This window comes from Caloenas nicobarica, chromosome 4, assembly GCF_036013445.1.
Source record: "Caloenas nicobarica isolate bCalNic1 chromosome 4, bCalNic1.hap1, whole genome shotgun sequence".
NCBI classification, from domain to species: domain Eukaryota; kingdom Metazoa; phylum Chordata; class Aves; order Columbiformes; family Columbidae; genus Caloenas; species Caloenas nicobarica.
Genome location: NC_088248.1, coordinates 19,500,266 through 19,517,288, shown reverse-complemented (window position 1 = coordinate 19,517,288; position 17,023 = coordinate 19,500,266). Strand labels below are relative to the sequence as shown.

Below are 17,023 nucleotides of genomic sequence, written 5' to 3'. Positions count from 1 at the left end.
TTCAAAGGTGACAATTGTGCTACATCACCCAGGATGAATCAGGTACCGAGCCTATGACCAGCTGCAAAATACAGCAGCTGCCCTTGCAGTGCATGATTAACTGTTAAGGAGACAAAACCAGCAATTTTTGGCCCAAGAGTGATCAAAGCCATAGGCAAGCACTACATGGATTTTTTTTTTTTTTTTTTTTTCTGATTGCGGGTGGGAAAGCTCCTGTAAGTCACAGATGAAGGTGGTGAAGGTCACAGAGAGAGTGGGAGGCCAGGTTGCCTCGACCTTAACTCTTGTATAGACTCCCACATTGCTCCCTTCCGTCAAAGTCACAGCCTAACTAACTCTTAGATCATAAAGCCATATTTTAGAGATGAAACAAGATTAAAGTGAAAGATATTAGTTTCATTAGTGGTCCTCATCTATTCTTACCACATTTGGAAAGGTGTCTTTTAAAATTATTGGTTTATAAAGATGGAAAAAATGACAAGGGTGGAGCTATTTAAAGACTCTGTACTTTAGACCCTTTATTGGATTACTAATTGTTTGCTTTGGTGAGATTAGAGTACACATTAAAAACCAAAACAAAACCAACCCAAACAAATATATTTTGATGCTTCTTAGCTATGGCATCATGAAGACGTAAGACATAAAAACAAAAACTCCAAGAAAATCCTAATGTGCAGCAAGTGTCGGCATGAATACTAAGACACATCTAGAAATTATATGATGGCCTCTTGCCTTCCTAAGTTGGAAGTCACTTCCTTCCTAAGCAGTTCAATGAAATAGGTGGTGTCAATCTGGGACAAGGGCTCACAACTGCATCACACTGTTGGTTGTTTATCAAGGTCTCCTCTGGTCATTCCCAGTGTCCAAAAGCACAAAGTATAGACATTCAGTAAACATTTTCTTTTAATCATCCTGTAGAATCACCCACCTGTGTAAGCAGTAATGGCTGCGACCGTATTTAAAGACACAAAACATGTCTAAATAAAAGGTGTTTTTACCTTTTTGTTTTTAATACATTATTAAGTGTAAAACTAGAATAGAAGCATAAATAGGACAGTAGTGAAACAGTATGTAACACAAATTATCTGAGAGTTCCTGTGTGGGGAAAGGGCTATGATATTTACCAAAAAGCCAACTTAATTGCTCCTGAATCCTTGCTCCTTGTGTGTGCGCATGCACCTGAGCACACACGGAAACCTGCAAGGCTGTCTTTTGATGTAACAAAAAAGTCGCACCTGTAGGCAAAGTTAAAAGGTTTTCTTTCTGAACATGAGGTGAGACTAAGAGAAGAGGAATGGAGAAGACTCCTTTAGGGTCTTGACATACATTCAAGGGTCAGTAATTCCTTGGTTTAAAACTGTTGTATCACTTCCCACTCTTCTGGAATCTGAAATGAGTCCCAAACATGCACTGAAGCATCAGGTGGGCGCTTCAGATGCTTCAAAAGAACTCAAGAAAGCACTGACAGTAGTCCAAGTATTGTGACAGCCTGTCACAAAATTGGCACCCACACATACAGAAACAATAAACTCTTTTTCCTCCCTTAGTTTTTTTACAGATTTTTACCAGAAGTCATATCACCATTCCTAATATAACTACTGAAAACAAGTGATAACCGTTTGTGGCAAAGCCAGTTTATTAGGTTTCTGGGATTGTGTCTTGCCCTCCCCCCAACACATATGAAATAACCCAACTTGACAATTTGGTAAAGTGAAAATACATATACAAAGTATTCAGTACTTTTGACACAAATTTTGTGGGCAGAACATCACCACTGAAAGCCAGGAAGCATACTGAATCCTGCACTAATGACCACATCACTTTTATGCCAGAACCATTACAACATGCTTTGTGCTGAAGACAAAATTACATACTTAAACATAGTTTCCACACAATTTTAATGACATGAGGGCCTTTATTTACAGGTTGCAAATAACTAACTCGAAGCCTAACAGATTTTCAGATGTTTGATATCAAATTTAACAGTAACATTATAGCTACATAATTTCCTTAGCTCAACCCCCAACCTGACTGACTTTAGAATTCTTCATTCTTTTTATTAAAAAAAAAAACAAAACACAAACCAAAATAATAGAACATTTGCTGACATACACATAATTAAGAGGGATCCTTTTGAGAAAGCAGATTAAGGAAATGAATGAAAAACAAATCGTCCAAGAGGACTGTAAACTATATTTATTTACAAAAGTATACACGTAAATTTAAGATTCTTTTCTTAAAAGAAAAAAATCTTAAAAAAACATTAAGGACACTAAGTGTTAAAAAGCTGATTGTTTCTGAAAGGACTGTAAACCAAATTCTAGTCATGCAAGGTTCAGAGTGAATACAAAAGCTCCCTTTTACAAATGTTTCATAAACAAAATTACTGTCACAGTTGTAGCAGCTTTATACAGGAAAAAAAATTATCATTTAGATTCTTTTTAAACATCTTAACCATATTAGACCAAATTGCTCTTTCTAAAGCTACAAAAAAGTCAATGCATTTTTCTTTTGTCAGTATAACTTGCAATAGAACTACATCTTATTGACTGTAGTAGTTTAAATAATACTAGTTATTTTGTTTCAATAATTTGTTGCTAACATGATCACTAGGGTGGCAGCTCCTGAACTGGCCCTTCCATTTAGTTTCCAGTCAGCATCACACACTACACATCGCAAATAAAAAAAGTCTTCATTTTTACTTCAATTCCTTTAAAAACCAAGTCACAAAATGTTGACATGGCATATGAATGAAGTCACAGATTGCATTCTATGGCTTACATTTCGCTTTATGTAACTACATGCAACCTAGCACCATTTTTATTACAAAACTTGACCTTCGGACAGAACTGAAATAACATCGTTGCAATTATGAGAACACCGAAGATGGTTCCAGAGGAGTAATTGCCCTCATCTGACCCACCACATTACCAACGCACAGCAGTAACGCGAAGGATGCTCGACCTACAGCCATGACATTACGCAGGCAGGTTTTAGCTCAAAAATCTGTAGCAGATGATGTATTTGGCAGATCTTCTCCACATTTCAAGACCTAATTTATTTTGTACTCAGAAGTATTTTAAGGAACTCCCATATTCCTAACATTTTGTCATTTCCATCCCTAAAATATGTTATCGAATTGGCTGTGAAAAGCTTTTTCAAGATATTTGAAAAGCATTCATCATTAATAAAATCCTCCGAAAGCCCTATCTTTGCAAACCAGTATGCTTTTGCCAACTTCACGCCATCTTTTACTTAACTGTTCTTACTTATCCTGGGACACTCAGCTCAATTACAGTATATTTAGAAGTAAGCCCTCATTGAATACTGAAGTTTTAGTCAGGTCAGAGAAGTTATGGACAGTTATAGTCCCAAATTTACCCCAAATCCTATGCCATGGTACTTTCTGTAAGAAGGAATGCATAGTTTAGTTTTACATGCTAATTATGAAAAATTAATGAAGTTCTAAGTATCAAATAATTGTCTAGAGGTAGGGAAGAGTTGCCATGAAGAAACAAAGTTTACAGGGGAATGGCAGGCCAAAAGCAGTTAGCACCTACACTGACAGCCCAAACTTTATCTGACAGTCCTGGGGTTTGTTTTTTGAAATAAAAAGGTACTTGCTTAGCAATTTGCTACCAGTTTCCTACTAGCCACCAAATACTCCTTCAAACATCAAAAACCTCCCCATTCGCTGACCCAAAAATCAACCTATCTGACTGTCGCAAAACATTTTTTCCTATGTTATTCCAATGCAAGTAGCAACCAAAAATGTTAGCAAACTGGCTTATTATTTATAACCTTACCACAAGTGATGAAAACTATCTCAGGCAGCAAAGAGCTCATGTAGAATTGCTTTGTCAAAACTTCACTTGAAAGTTTACTTTCCCATATACTTATAGTGAAACTTCAGTAATTCTGAAAGTACAATTACAAAGTGCAAGAACATGAGATGAGAACATCTACACCAGAAAAAACAAACACATTAAAGTGCCAAAGAGATTCGCTATAATTGTTACCAAAACCTGGAACTTTGCCAAGACCCTAATTTTGAAGCATTTGCAAACAAGACAAGGTGACAGCGGACAACAGTATGATTTAACACCAGCAGGTCACAGCAGGTTTTGGTTCAGGCTTTATATGTATTTCATCGCGATCTGGGGGTTGACTAAGCATTAAGGGCTTGTGACTTTTAAGCTTGTGAGCCAGCGTCATAAATATGGCCTCCACATGGTCATTGTCATTGGGGTTTTTGGCAGAGGTTTCAAATAACGGCATACTGTGAGTATCAGCAAACTTCTGGGCCAAGTCCGTAGGTACCTGAATAGCACTTCTCAGGTCACACTTATTTCCAACAAGAATCCGTGGTATATCATTGGCAAGAAGGTGTTGTTTGCATTCCTCTATCCATGATGGCAGACTGTGAAAACTGGCAATGTTTGTCATGTCGTATACAAACACAACAGCATGTACGTTCCTGTAATAGTGCTGTACCATGCTCTTTCTGAAGCGCTCCTGGCCTGCTGTATCCCAGAGCTGGATCTGAAAAAGGAAAGACAGCGAGAAAAAAAAAAAAAAAAAGTGTTATTGCTCATGTTGGAAAATAACACAAATCACCTGTAGCTAAGGAAGTCACACAATCACAGAAGTCCACTCTTCCGAATGAATCCCACTGAAAAGTTTGTGCTGAAGAAAACTGTTGCTTTTACGCAGTATCAGCAACTTTTGCTTTCTAAGCTGCTCATAACTGAAGCTAGGAAGAAATTATGATGCAATTTGATCACAAATATGACCTTGTGAAAGTTTATTGGAGCACATATTTTGTAAGATTTTTTAAAGCAAATACTGAAGTCTTGGCAATACCACGTTTATTTGGAGAAAGAACATGTATTTCACAGCACAATTCTTGGCTGACATGATTTTTATTGCAAAAATAACATCATCTTCCTCAAACTTTTGTTCTTAGCATGAAGTTAACTGCCTATTGTGGTACTCTATAATAGGAAGAAATCAAATCATGTGTATGTAACAACATCAACAAGAACAGGACAACGAAATCTTTCTCTGCAGTGTATCTCTTGGAATTAAACTCTCCTGCGATGAACCTCTAACTTAAGCTTATTTAACACTTAAACTAGGACCATACTGTGGGTTTGTAGTATCAAAGCATGCATAAAAGTGAAAAGAAATAAAATAATGCATACATAAAAAATAATGCATAAACCTCCTTTTAGCTTAATATAATGTTGTTGTTACCAACTATGCACCATTCTGTCCTAAAGAGACTGAACATATTTGCTTGAAGCCTAGTCAGCGTAATGGATAAAAAAAACATTCAGAAGAACTGAAAGCTTTCAAACTTCTCAGGTCCAGATTAAAACAAAACAAGCTTTGAAGCACAAGCGGATGTAACCAATAGTAAAAGTCCGAAATGCATGAATCATTCTGGTACAATGGAAGCTTGGAGTCCTCAGATGTGCAGAGAACACTACAGAATTGTGCACTTATTGGACATGGTGATATTTTAACAAACCTGCCCTCCAGAAGACATGGGACTGCACTATACAAAAGTCAGAGCCAATGCACCTTTACGCCAGGTTACCTGTACAGGGAAATACACTGGTGTGTGGCTCTGTTACACACACCTTAGTGATGGTGTTATTATAACACTGAAAGACAGCATTTGATTCCTTGGGTCAAAGCTGAGTCCCAGCCTCCTGTCCATCCTGCACAGCTGAGCCCTGACTGCTGAGGCAGTTTGATTAGTACTTCGGCTTTTAACTTTTGAGCAGGAAATGTCAGAAAGAAATGTTTCCTCCCTGGGAATGAAAGACTTTCTTTTCAGACTCAGAATTCACAGAATATTAAATGTTCTGTAAATGATGAAGGTGCATTTAAAATTCAATCTGTTGCCATGAAAGGTGCAGCCGATACCTTGATTAAATTCTTGTCCCATTACCATAGTTCTGCATCCCTTTGATCCAAATGTTTCAGTAAAACTTATTTAGAAATTGCAAGTGTCTTGAAAGTTGCCTCGTTTACCATTTTACCAGTGACTTTGATAGGGGGCAAAAAACAAAAAAAAGAAACCCAAGTGCCAGGGAACTTTACTGATGGCAAGAAGCTAAGATGCATCACTGATAGAGAGGAAGATTACAGTACGACATCCTTTTTTTTTTTTTCTTTTTTTGAAAGCTGAAACAGTAAAAATAGGGTGAAACTCAACACAAGCAGATGCAAAGTCTTGATAACAGTGACTAACAATGAACACTTTTCCTATAAGTGTAGGATTCATCAGCTTGGAAATTATTAAAACAGATGATGATCCAGATACACAAGTCAATCATAGGACATTATGAATCACCAGCATGATAGAGAAGGAAAAAGAGTAAACGATGTTTCAGGATGATGTGACTTTTTCTGCAATATTATGTGCAACTGTGATCACCCATCCTCAAGAAAAATTCAGACTGGAGCAGGTAGAAATGGCAGTTACTGGTTTCATCAGGGGAACTGAGAATTTACATGAGAACATCTGAACAGCTTGGCTCCTGTAGTCTAGTCCAGTTACCTGCAGCTTCTGACCCACAGACTTCTAAAGATCCACGTACTGCTTCTGAAAGATTATTAAGTACTGCTTCATTAAGATCATTAAGAAAAGCAAGGCAAGTTGCCCTAGCCCCTGATCGCGGGAAATGGTAGTCAGTTGCAATCCACCTCATTTCAGAGCAAATACTCAATTTTGCCAACGGTATTACACTGTAAACACAATTGACTGCATTTCCACGGTCTGTTAAGGGAGTCTAAACAATCAGATTAAATACAGGCACCTAAATGTGGGCAAGATTCATTCACCTACCCAGGTAATAGATACTTGTAGATCCATGCACTTATAAAGCATTATAAAGTCAGGAAACTGCTGGAAAATTTTCATTAATTTGGAATTTGTCAAATTAAAGAGAGAATAAAGAAGCACAGCCTGAGGTAATCCTTATGTTCCAACAACATAATGTTAAGGAATCGCTATATATAATCTTGGGAAATGCTATACCAAATTAATTTAAAGAGGAAGCTCATTTTCACAGGCAGATGTGAGCTTGTACTTCTCTCCCCACCTCATTCAGAGAGCAGAAATCAGTCATGCTTCAGTGAAGCACAGATCCACATGGGTATTGCCAGCCCTGGGTAGAGAAGGGGCAATTAAAGATTTATGTATCTTCCAAGTTTAGCTTAAACTATAGTTCCTCCTAATTTTTATCTATATGCACCTTTCAAGCTTGAAGGGTATTATCTCAAATTAAGAATGTTTGTATTCTTGGCATGGAATCATTTGTACTGAGCGGCAAATCCTTCCCCAAGACTGAAAGTTTCACACTTTAGAGGTTTCTTTTTTTCCTCTTACCAGGTGAACTTGAAGAGACCATTCAACTTCTGGCCCCCCCAAAATATGTGCCCTACTGAAAAACAGCACTGAAAATGTTCACGTTAATAGATGTGCAGTGATAAATTAAGATTATTGTTTTATTATTATTTCAATATTATCCATCTTCAAGGGAGCACAATTTTATAATAGTCCTTTAAAATATGTGATTTGAAGATCTGGTTTAACAGTATAATCCAGCTAATAAAACCAAGGACAGAATCACTTTGTCACATGCCCTAGAGAAGACAAACTGCACTCAAATATATCAACTCAGCTACCACCTCCTACCTTCTGACTCCTTTTTGTGGATCCAGAAAAGCTGTTTTCTAAACAAGGACTCCCTTAGCATGCATGGCTTATAACGCACTGGTAAAAACATAACTGGCCTTTAAAAAAGACAAGATGGTAAACTATGTCTCCTCTTACAAGATGAGGGGAAAAAAAACTGAAGAGCTTCAAGGTCTGGAACATGATGCTTGGGTTTTCTTCTTTGAATTTCATTTGCATCTTTTGCTCTTTTAATGTAGGTCAGTAAACAGTGACATCATTGTTTTCTTTCATTTTCAATGCTTACATCAATTTAGAAAAAGGAAGATTTAGAATGCAAACAAATAATTTGTTGAAAATTTTAATATATTCGTCACATCTAGGCATGTTTCATATGAAGCTGTTAGCCTACTGTACGAGGTACAAAGGTACACTTGTCCCTATGTCTTGGAATTCCGCAGAATTCCTGTTTGGGAGAGCCCCGGCGAGAACAACTGTGCTTGTGTTCCTGCCAATGACACAGCATTTTTCCAGCTGCAAGAGAAATGCTCAGTACTGTGGCAGCACAATAATGACTATCCAGCTGGCTGGGGGAAGGGAAAAGAGAGAAGACACTACTTTGTAATCTCCTTCAATGCAAGAGGAAAAATTCCTCTGCTCAGTAAGCCCTTCAGGGCACAGCAAGAACAGCAGTAAATCGGTTCATCCAAGCTTCTCTTTTTCCTGGTTCAACAGGCATTGCCGGCGCTCACTGCTATGAGTGAGAAAGCTAAAGATGTGTGAGAGGGATGGCAAAAACCCAAAAACTGGTGCATACTTGATGACACACAGCATCCTCCTAAGAGATAGTGTCCTGGCCATAATGATAAAGTTTATTCCTTCTAAAGCTGAAACAGAACTTCTGGGAAAATAATGTGTCTCTAAAGACCCTCCTTCGGTTCTCCACCTCCCTCAACCAGAACTGTATATTCAACAGGTAATATTCTCAGCAAAACAACCTACCACAACATACCTAACAAAATGGCATGATAATCTGTGTGAAGCATTTCAGAACTGTGCATTAGACTACATTCTTCTTCACTTCTCTCCAGCAAAAGCCAGGCATAACCCAGAGGTGGTGAAAATGCCAGTCAATAAGTACTGACAAGAAGGTACGTCTCCTCAGGATGTTTTCTCCTCAGTCATGGACAGCAACAGATCAGGGAGTGCAGAATCTCAGCTATCAGCCAAAGACGAGCTATTCAGTGGTTTTATAAAGGAAAAGAGTAACAGAGACTCTTACTCATTTTTCTTTTTTAGTTAAAAAGGAAATGGAGTGAAAAAAAACCCACAAGAGAATGAAAGCAAATGGACTTACATACCCTCTGCAATTTCCTTAATGAGCAAGAAAGAACTATAGCTTTCAGCTACATGACTGTAAGCTGTAAAGTACAATTCCAAGACTACTGTTATTCCCTTTTTCTACACATTATTAAACTTGCTCATAGAAACAAACCCTAACACAGAAGCAGAAGGGGATTCTATTTAAAACCATGCTACTCCTAGTAAACAAACTGCATTTGTAAGCAGTCAGTGGTCTAAACTGCAAATGACTATTAGGATCTTCACTAGCATTTATGGATCTACCAGCCAGACCAGTTATATTTTACATACTTTTAAAATTTGCTGTACAGTGCAAAGACAGCAAAAGAGCATTTTTTTCCTCCCATTCAATTTTTCACTAAATTTAATTTTGAGGACTAAGCTTTAGCTAAACCTATAATCAGACTAAAAAACAATGTTCAAATGTGAGGTAGGTATCCAACCTGTCACTCTCCAGTTCTGTATCACATTGCCCTAAACATGAAGCAATCTTAAGAGAACCCTAAAAAAGAAAACTTTTAAGACACTGCGATCACTGATGCAGCAGTTCATTCCTGAACAATGTTCAGTTTCTTAATGGGACATAATTCATTATTTTCAATAGCTTCACCCTAAATTTTTGCTTTGAAAAAAATCTGAATTTTGAAACTGATTCTAATCCCCTACCTAAATTTGGTCTTTTTCTTCCACCTTCACTTGTCCGAAGTTGTCTTTCTGATTTATTTTTGCACGACAAACGTAATTTATTTTTAAAAGTATTTCAGATTTTTGTGATAGTAATTCTTTTAACATTTTTAAAGCAAAATGCCTTGTAACTGTGGCATCTGCACAGCTTTGTGGACTTGAAGGTTAAGCCAACTAAGTATGATCCTTGATAAACACAGAAGCAGAACTTCTGGGAGGCAACAAGCTGCTGATGCCAGGCACAGGGAACACTAAAATACTTGAAAGTAAGAAACCTACCTAGAAGTCCATTTAAAGGAGAAACTATTGATTAACACCAGCCAAAAGCTGCACAAAGATTTGGCCTATGCCAGAAATTTTTCATCGCCACCATTGAAACCTACCTAGTAATTACATTTCCAATAGGACCAAGGCAAAATAGTTTTAAACAAAGTTGCAGAGCAGATACAGCCGAGGCTCCCGGCTGTGTGACACACCACCACCGAAATCCCGGGGGTCCGGAGGCGTGACATGAGAGCCTGACACCCCAACTCGCAGCACCACACTTGCGAGTAGCACAGTGGCAAGGGAGCCCGGGGTGTCTGGTCCTCCCGCCAACGGTGTCCCGGTGTGGCAGTTGCGCATCCCTCTGTGATGTGGAGCCTTCAATGGGGCAGTTGATGGCTCTTTTAGCACCTTTTGTGCCCCACTGTGCCTGTCCCCAGTACACACCTAGGGTGGTACCAAGGTGCTGACAGCCACATCCTCCCCCTGGGGCAGGGTGACTTCACCTGCACCAGCTGGTGGGGCAGGAGGGGTGGGACCTTCAGTCAATTGACAGGGTCCTTAACGGGACCCTGAGTCAATTGACAGGGTCGTTAGCAGAGGAGGTGTCCAGGGTAGCTGCAAAGCTTCTGGACCACGTTGTAATGCCCACAGCCAGATCTGACCAGACTATAAAACGGGGTTCCCGCCGAAGGCCCCCTTTGGAGTGGTCTTCTCAGAGCAGTGGGTCTGTGAACTGGAGCCCTCTCCTTAGACCGGGACGCCGTCTAAGGAGACTCCCCGGGATTGAGAGCGCCTCACCTCCTCGTTTGGGTGAGTGGTAATTTACTGGATATATCCTTGAATGAGCCCTTGCCCAACCCAGGCGTATGATTATTTCCTGCGGGCACCCTGGAGTCAGAGGGCTCTGGTTTGTTTCTTGTGAGTGTGTGCATACGCGCTGTGGATCCTCATTATTGTTATCTTGCTGTACCCCAATAACCTCCTCAACTGATACCCGAACCTGTATTTTATGTTGTCGGAGTGCTAACTAATTGTATAAACCCTGTTTCTGGTCAGTTTATTGGCTGCGCTTTTCCGGGCAGAATAAAGTCGGTTTTGGAACTTGCTGTCCGCCTAGAACTGACTTCGGGGTGCCTCCGTGACAGCCGGGGCTGCCCGCTGGGGCGCTGTTCCGGGGCCTGTCACCCGGCGGCAGCCCCGTCCCCCCCGCCTCTCGCTGCTGCTGCCTGCAGCGCTGCCGGAGCCCTGCGCCAGGCTGGGGCTGCTCCCTCCTGCCGGCCCCTGGGGCCCGGCGGGTGCAGCCCCCGCGGCCGGGCCGGGCGGGCGGGGGCCGGCAGCGGGGCGGGCGGGGGCCGGCAGCGGGGCTCGGCCGGGGCTGGCGGGGCCGAGGCCGGGGTGCGGAGGTACCTTGATGCGCTCGCCGTCGATGGTGACGGCGCGCTCGCGGAAGTCCACGCCGATGGTGGCCTCGGTGCGCTGGGGGAAGCGGCCGGCGCAGAAGCGGTAGGTGAGGCACGTCTTGCCCACGTTGGAGTCCCCGATGACGATGATCTTGAAGATGCGGGAGCGGGCGGGGGGCAGCCCGCCGGGGAGCGCGCCGCTGCCCGTCAGGCTCAGCTCCAGCGAGGACTCCAGGTCGGCCGCCGCGGCCATCATCGCTCCGCGGGCCCGGGCGGACGGGGGACGCGGCTGCGGCCGGGAAGGGACCGCCCCGCCCCGCCCCCTTCCTCCTCCTCCTCGGGCTCCTCCTCCCGCCCGCGCGCCGGGGCCCGTTAACCGCCGCGGCCCGGAAACTAACAGCCGCCCGCCGCGCGCGCTCCCGGCAGCGCCGCGTCACGTCACGTCACGTCACGCTTGGTCCCGCCCACCGTGCGGCGGCGGCGCGGGGAGGTCTCGCGGGAGCGCGGCGCTGCCGGCCGCTCCGCCAATCACCGGGCGGCGGCTGCCACGCGCGCGGCGGCGGCGTCGTCAATCACAGAATCACAGGATGTCAGGGATTGGAAGGGACCTCAAAAGCTCATCCAGCCCAATCCCCCCGCCGGAGCAGGAACACCCAGATGAGGTTACACAGGAAGGCGTCCAGGCGGGTTTTGAATGTCTCCAGGGAAGGAGACTCCACAACCCCCCTGGGCAGCCTGTTCCAGTGTCTGTCACCCTCACTGAGAAGAAGTTTCCTCTCATATTTAAGTGGAACCTCCTGTGTTCCAGTTTGAACCCATTGCCCCTTGTCCTGTCATTGGTTGTCACCGAGAAGAGCCTGGCTGCATCCTCCTGACACCCACCCTTTATATATTTATCAACATTAATGGGGTCACCCCTCAGTCTCCTCCGAGCTAAAGAGCCGCAGAGCCAGGGCCCGAGGCACCGGGGCTGCGCCTCGCGGACGGGGCGGCCAACGGGCACCCGCGTCCCAGCTTTTCCGGCGGCGGCTCCGGCACCGGCGGCGCCTGGGGAAGCGGGGTGACCCCGCACACCAGCCAGACCCCGCGGGGAAGCGGAACGGCCTGTCCGTCCCTCGTGTGCCCGAGGAGCCCCCGCGCCGGGCGGTGGCGTTTGTGAAGCGTTTGCGTCGATGGATGAAGACAAGAGGCCTAACCGGGGCGCCCGAAACGGGAAGAGGGAGGCTGCAGTCGCGAGGGGTTTTTTCTAATCGTGGGGAAGAAATCCTGCACTGATGCAGTGAGTCAGACAGTGGCACGGGGCAGTTAAATTAAAAATAATTTACCCCCTGCAGCAAAAAGCGAATGTCAGTTGCGGTAAAGGACAGATCTGTTGCCCTAGCGCTGGGTCCCTGGTCTGCAAACTGATAGGTGAGCCGGGATTCCTCCGGTTTGGATCAGATACCTAATAATAGCCATTGGGAGCCCTCTTTATCCTGTGACGTACGCCCCTCTGGCTGCTTAGGCTTTCTGCCTGCACGAATCTGATCAGAAATGATCTGTGGATCATTGCTCCCTGTAGAGCAACTGTCACGAGGTTGAAGGATAGTGCTTTGAGCAGCCTCTCGTTGCTCAAATATAAAAACAATAGGCTAAATAAAAAAAAAACAACAACAAAACCACACAAACTCGAATCATCCTGAGTGCAGAGAAACTTTCCTTATAGCCTAGGCAGAGAAGCTAGTGTCCATCTCAGAGTGTAATGTAAAAAAAACCAAGCAAAAAACCCAATTCAGACTGTATCGAAACCTTGTGCCCTGAGAAAGGAGCCACTTACTACAGTCAACAGAGCACTCCAGAGAGTATTTAGGTCTTAGCCCTTGTTATTCCCCTTTCCCCCTCCCTCGGACCAACCTAATTCAAGGCTGTAGAAGAGTGTCTCCACCCTGTAGCCTCCTCCTGAGACAAGATGCCTTAATTTTTGCTGTCAAATCATTCTGTCAAAGAGGAGGAGTCTTTTTTTTTCTGGTCACAGGAAGGCGGGGAGGTTGTGCCACCCTTAGGTTCTTGCTGTCTGTCCTACAGAGCTGCTCATTTTTGCAGCCAGCATGTAAAATGTGCTTGGCTGAGGAGAAGGAGCACAAGCGTGTCTACATAGACCTTATGGTTAAAGAGATGGGGAAATCCTAATTCTAGTAGCGCGTGCTCTGATTTGGGCTCTGGCTAGCATGGTAAAATGAGGGTTCAAACAGCTGTTTGGAAGGGTCTGCCAGCAGCTCACATAACTCAGCATGGTCTGGGTTACACCAAGAGTGCCAAAGCGAGTTATAATTACATCTGAGCTCTTCAGCAGCTCTGAATATCTTCTATGCCAACGAGGACTCTTTAAATGGCAGAATTTACGCACCATCTAGTGGCCAAACGCGTTCTTAGTCCTTAGATTTTTATACTCTGCTGATTTTACACAGACACCCCCAACGCCCTACCTGGGACTTCGCCTCTAAAAACCGTCAGCACCTGCCTCAGTTTCTGTTTTGTTAGCCCTAAGACAGGCAGAATTGTCATCACAGGGATGCACTTGAAGACAGCTGGCCCCTGGAAAAATGGACTTGGAGGGAACACCTCCTGAGAGCCACCATCTGCTAACGCTCCTGTTGCAGCGGGACTATCTAAACTTCTGCTCAGGGCTCTGAGTGCAAGTGGTCTTTACTTAAAAGAATTCATGGTTCTTCCAGGGGAGAAGATAAAATCCTGAGTGCAGCTAACAAAGCTCCTCATTCACTTACAAGGGGTGGTACTCGGTGTTTGCCCCACTCCTTTCGCTGCAGCTTGTCTTAGCTTGAGCTGGTGAAAGTAGACACATGGGTTTTAACTGTCCTTGCCGAACTTGCCTGTTAACTCATCATGAGACTTCCTGATCAGCCTTAACAAATCAGTAAGAAATCAGTAATTTGGCACAACCTTCTTTGCAAATTCTAAATAAAGAGAAGGAGGATCATACAATTCCTTGGAGTTCCTTAGCAGCGAAACAGCAGGCTACAAGGCCAGATCTTCTTAATTAGATATGGGTTAAAAAATGACGGCTAATGCAGTAACTCCCATTGAAGGTGATCTCAGGAGAATCTTGTGGGCTTAAGTCACTTTTACATGAGCTATTTCCATGTAGTACTGGAAATTGATCACTTCTGATATATATGTAGTGATAAAGATGTTGATTAGATCATTACACTTCATCCAGCATAGACTATTTCTGGATGTTCCTTTCTAATATTGGAGACTAGCAAATCTAGTTGAATTTATCTATAGTAACATTATAAATTAAAAATGCTTCTTGCTCTACAAGCATTTGAAAAAGCTTTTGTTTTTATTCTTTTGCAAGGACAAGTTCTTTTAATATGCTATTTGGATGTGTTCGGTGAATGAATGTACAATAGCCTAAGTTCACAGTTATTTCTTTTAGCAGATGTAGAAGTCTCTAAGGAAGGGGATTCTGAAAATAGGTGCAAGTCTCTGAACTTGCTCAGCATTTCAAGAATAGTTATTTCCATCTTCCCTTGAAGACATATTTTAACTTGTCAGTCCCATGAAAATGCAAACTGTTCAATATCTAAAAATTATGTCTACTGGGTTTTAAGTTAAGGAACAAATTAGGAAAAAAAGTGTAAATCTAAGCCTGTCTCATGTAGCTGCTTGTGCTCTGAAGGGATCGAAAACTTTCCAGGTGCATCCCCTTAATCCTGGTAGTTTAATGACAGGCAGTTGGAAAATGCTTTAATGTTTCTACACATATACTGTACTACTGACCTCTGAATTCCTCTGGGAGCTTTGTCCTTTTGTGTGAGGCCTCACATCCTCCGTTTTTTTCCAGGAAAAGGTCCTGTAGTTTTGCAAGGAAAAGTTCTACTACTGCAAGACTTGACTCTGCAAGTCTAAGAAGAGTTTGACCTCCCATTAAATTAAATTTATGCCAAAACACCGGTGGCAGAAATGTTGCAGCAACAAAGGACAGCTTTTAGAAGGTAGCAGTTAAGGACCCTGTATGTTGGGTTCTTAAAGCAGACTGGAAAAGCAAATATTGATATACCCTGCTGAAATCACAAAGCCAAATGTTTCTTCTACCTTTGCATTGAAATAAAGTTTTGACACAGTTGTTTTTACTGCCAGTTACTGGAATGTGACTTTCTCATTCACTTCTGTCCCCTTGTTCTTGTCAAAACTATAAAACTAAAAGCCTTAATGAAATTTAAAGAAATAAAGGTTTTTCCATTTCTGGCTTGTGCTCGGATTTTATTCTCGTTGTGTGCCTGGTGAGGGATTGGGGGTTTAATGTTCAGCGTATGTTTTAGGTTCTGTGGATAATAACAGGCTTCATCCACTGGGCACAACATCGTCGTCTTAGTCTGATGGGAACCTTCCATCCCCTGCCATGAGAATCTGCCAAACATGGGCAGAGAAAAACTGGACCTTTAGTGCTAAAGGCGGCACCTGCAGCTTTACAAACGATTGATTAACAGGACGATCTACTTGACATCCTGACTCACGGGAACCGGAATTGCTGCGAGACTGGGTCTTCAGTGCTTGAAACACTGCTTGGCCATTTGGGTCTGGACGGAAATGTCCTGCAACTCTTGGATGACAGTGATTGAAACAACAAGCCATTTGGCCTGTCAAGATAGTTGAGGCGACAACCAAATCACTTCCATGCCAAAAGGCTGCGCAGAGACAGGGGCTCTCAGCACACCCCAAACCGGCACAGACCCTCTCCACGCAGCCCCCCTCCGGCGCTGGGCATTCCCTCTGCCTTGTTGGGCTGGATCGCCCCCAGGAGACCAGAAAACCCAGCGAGGTGCATCGTGACAAGAGGGGTGCAGATGGCACCAGCAGACAGCAAAGCTCTTCTGAAAGGTTTTGACCTGCCACGCGTGTGTTAAACCCAGAGCCGTGTCCTCGCTTTCTCTCTCCCTGCAATTGTACACGCTGTGCTCAAGGGCTTTCTGCACGTCTCACAGCAGCAGTGCAGAAAGGTTTGTCAAATGTCACGAAGCTTCTATATTTGCCTATCTGCACCGTGGCCTCCGATAGAAATCATTCCCGGGCAGCGAACAAATCCAGTTGTACTGCACTCTGCCAACAATCTGCCCACATGCGTAAGCTCTGAATTGAAGACCTTGATCCCCAGGACTTGCTTTGATGTGAGGATATAGCATACATTTTGTTTTCTGGCAACAGGTTTTTCTTCAAATAGTACGATACCAGAGTGTGGTTTTGTTAATTATGTCTGCAAGAATAAGATTTCCTCCTTTTCCCAGGCTCTCATTTGCTATCAAGGGCATAGTCCTACACTCAATTAAAACATTGAATAAAAAAATCCCGCTTGTCAACAAAACAGAACCGTCTCCTCTTCAGTCCCTTTTGGTGAAATCTGCTTATGCTGGTATCAACATCAGTTTTGTTTTCAGCAAGAATAAGATTAGGGGTTCCAGTAAAATTAGCATTCCCTTTACAAACTGCAAACCCTTCCTCATCTTTCCTCCTGCACCCCAAAATCCCAGCACATTGCAACTAGCATTGGTCATTTGTTTCCACGCAGAGACTGGAAAGACCCAACGGGTTGTAATGACTAACCCAGCTCTTTCCCGGT

At 43.2% G+C, this 17,023-nt stretch overlaps 1 protein-coding gene across 1 annotated transcript; it reads right to left on the bottom strand.

Annotated features, from left to right (window-relative positions):
* Window positions 1-1,881: 1,881 nt before the first annotated feature.
* On the bottom strand, window positions 1,882-11,779 carry RAB33B (RAB33B, member RAS oncogene family). Its single transcript, XM_065633820.1, has 2 exons — window positions 11,411-11,779; window positions 1,882-4,542 (listed from the first exon to the last, which is right to left on the bottom strand). Exons 1-2 carry the CDS (start codon window positions 11,657-11,659, stop codon window positions 4,099-4,101), a joined length of 693 nt encoding a protein of 230 aa, XP_065489892.1. The 5' UTR covers window positions 11,660-11,779; the 3' UTR covers window positions 1,882-4,098.
* Window positions 11,780-17,023: the final 5,244 nt, after the last annotated feature.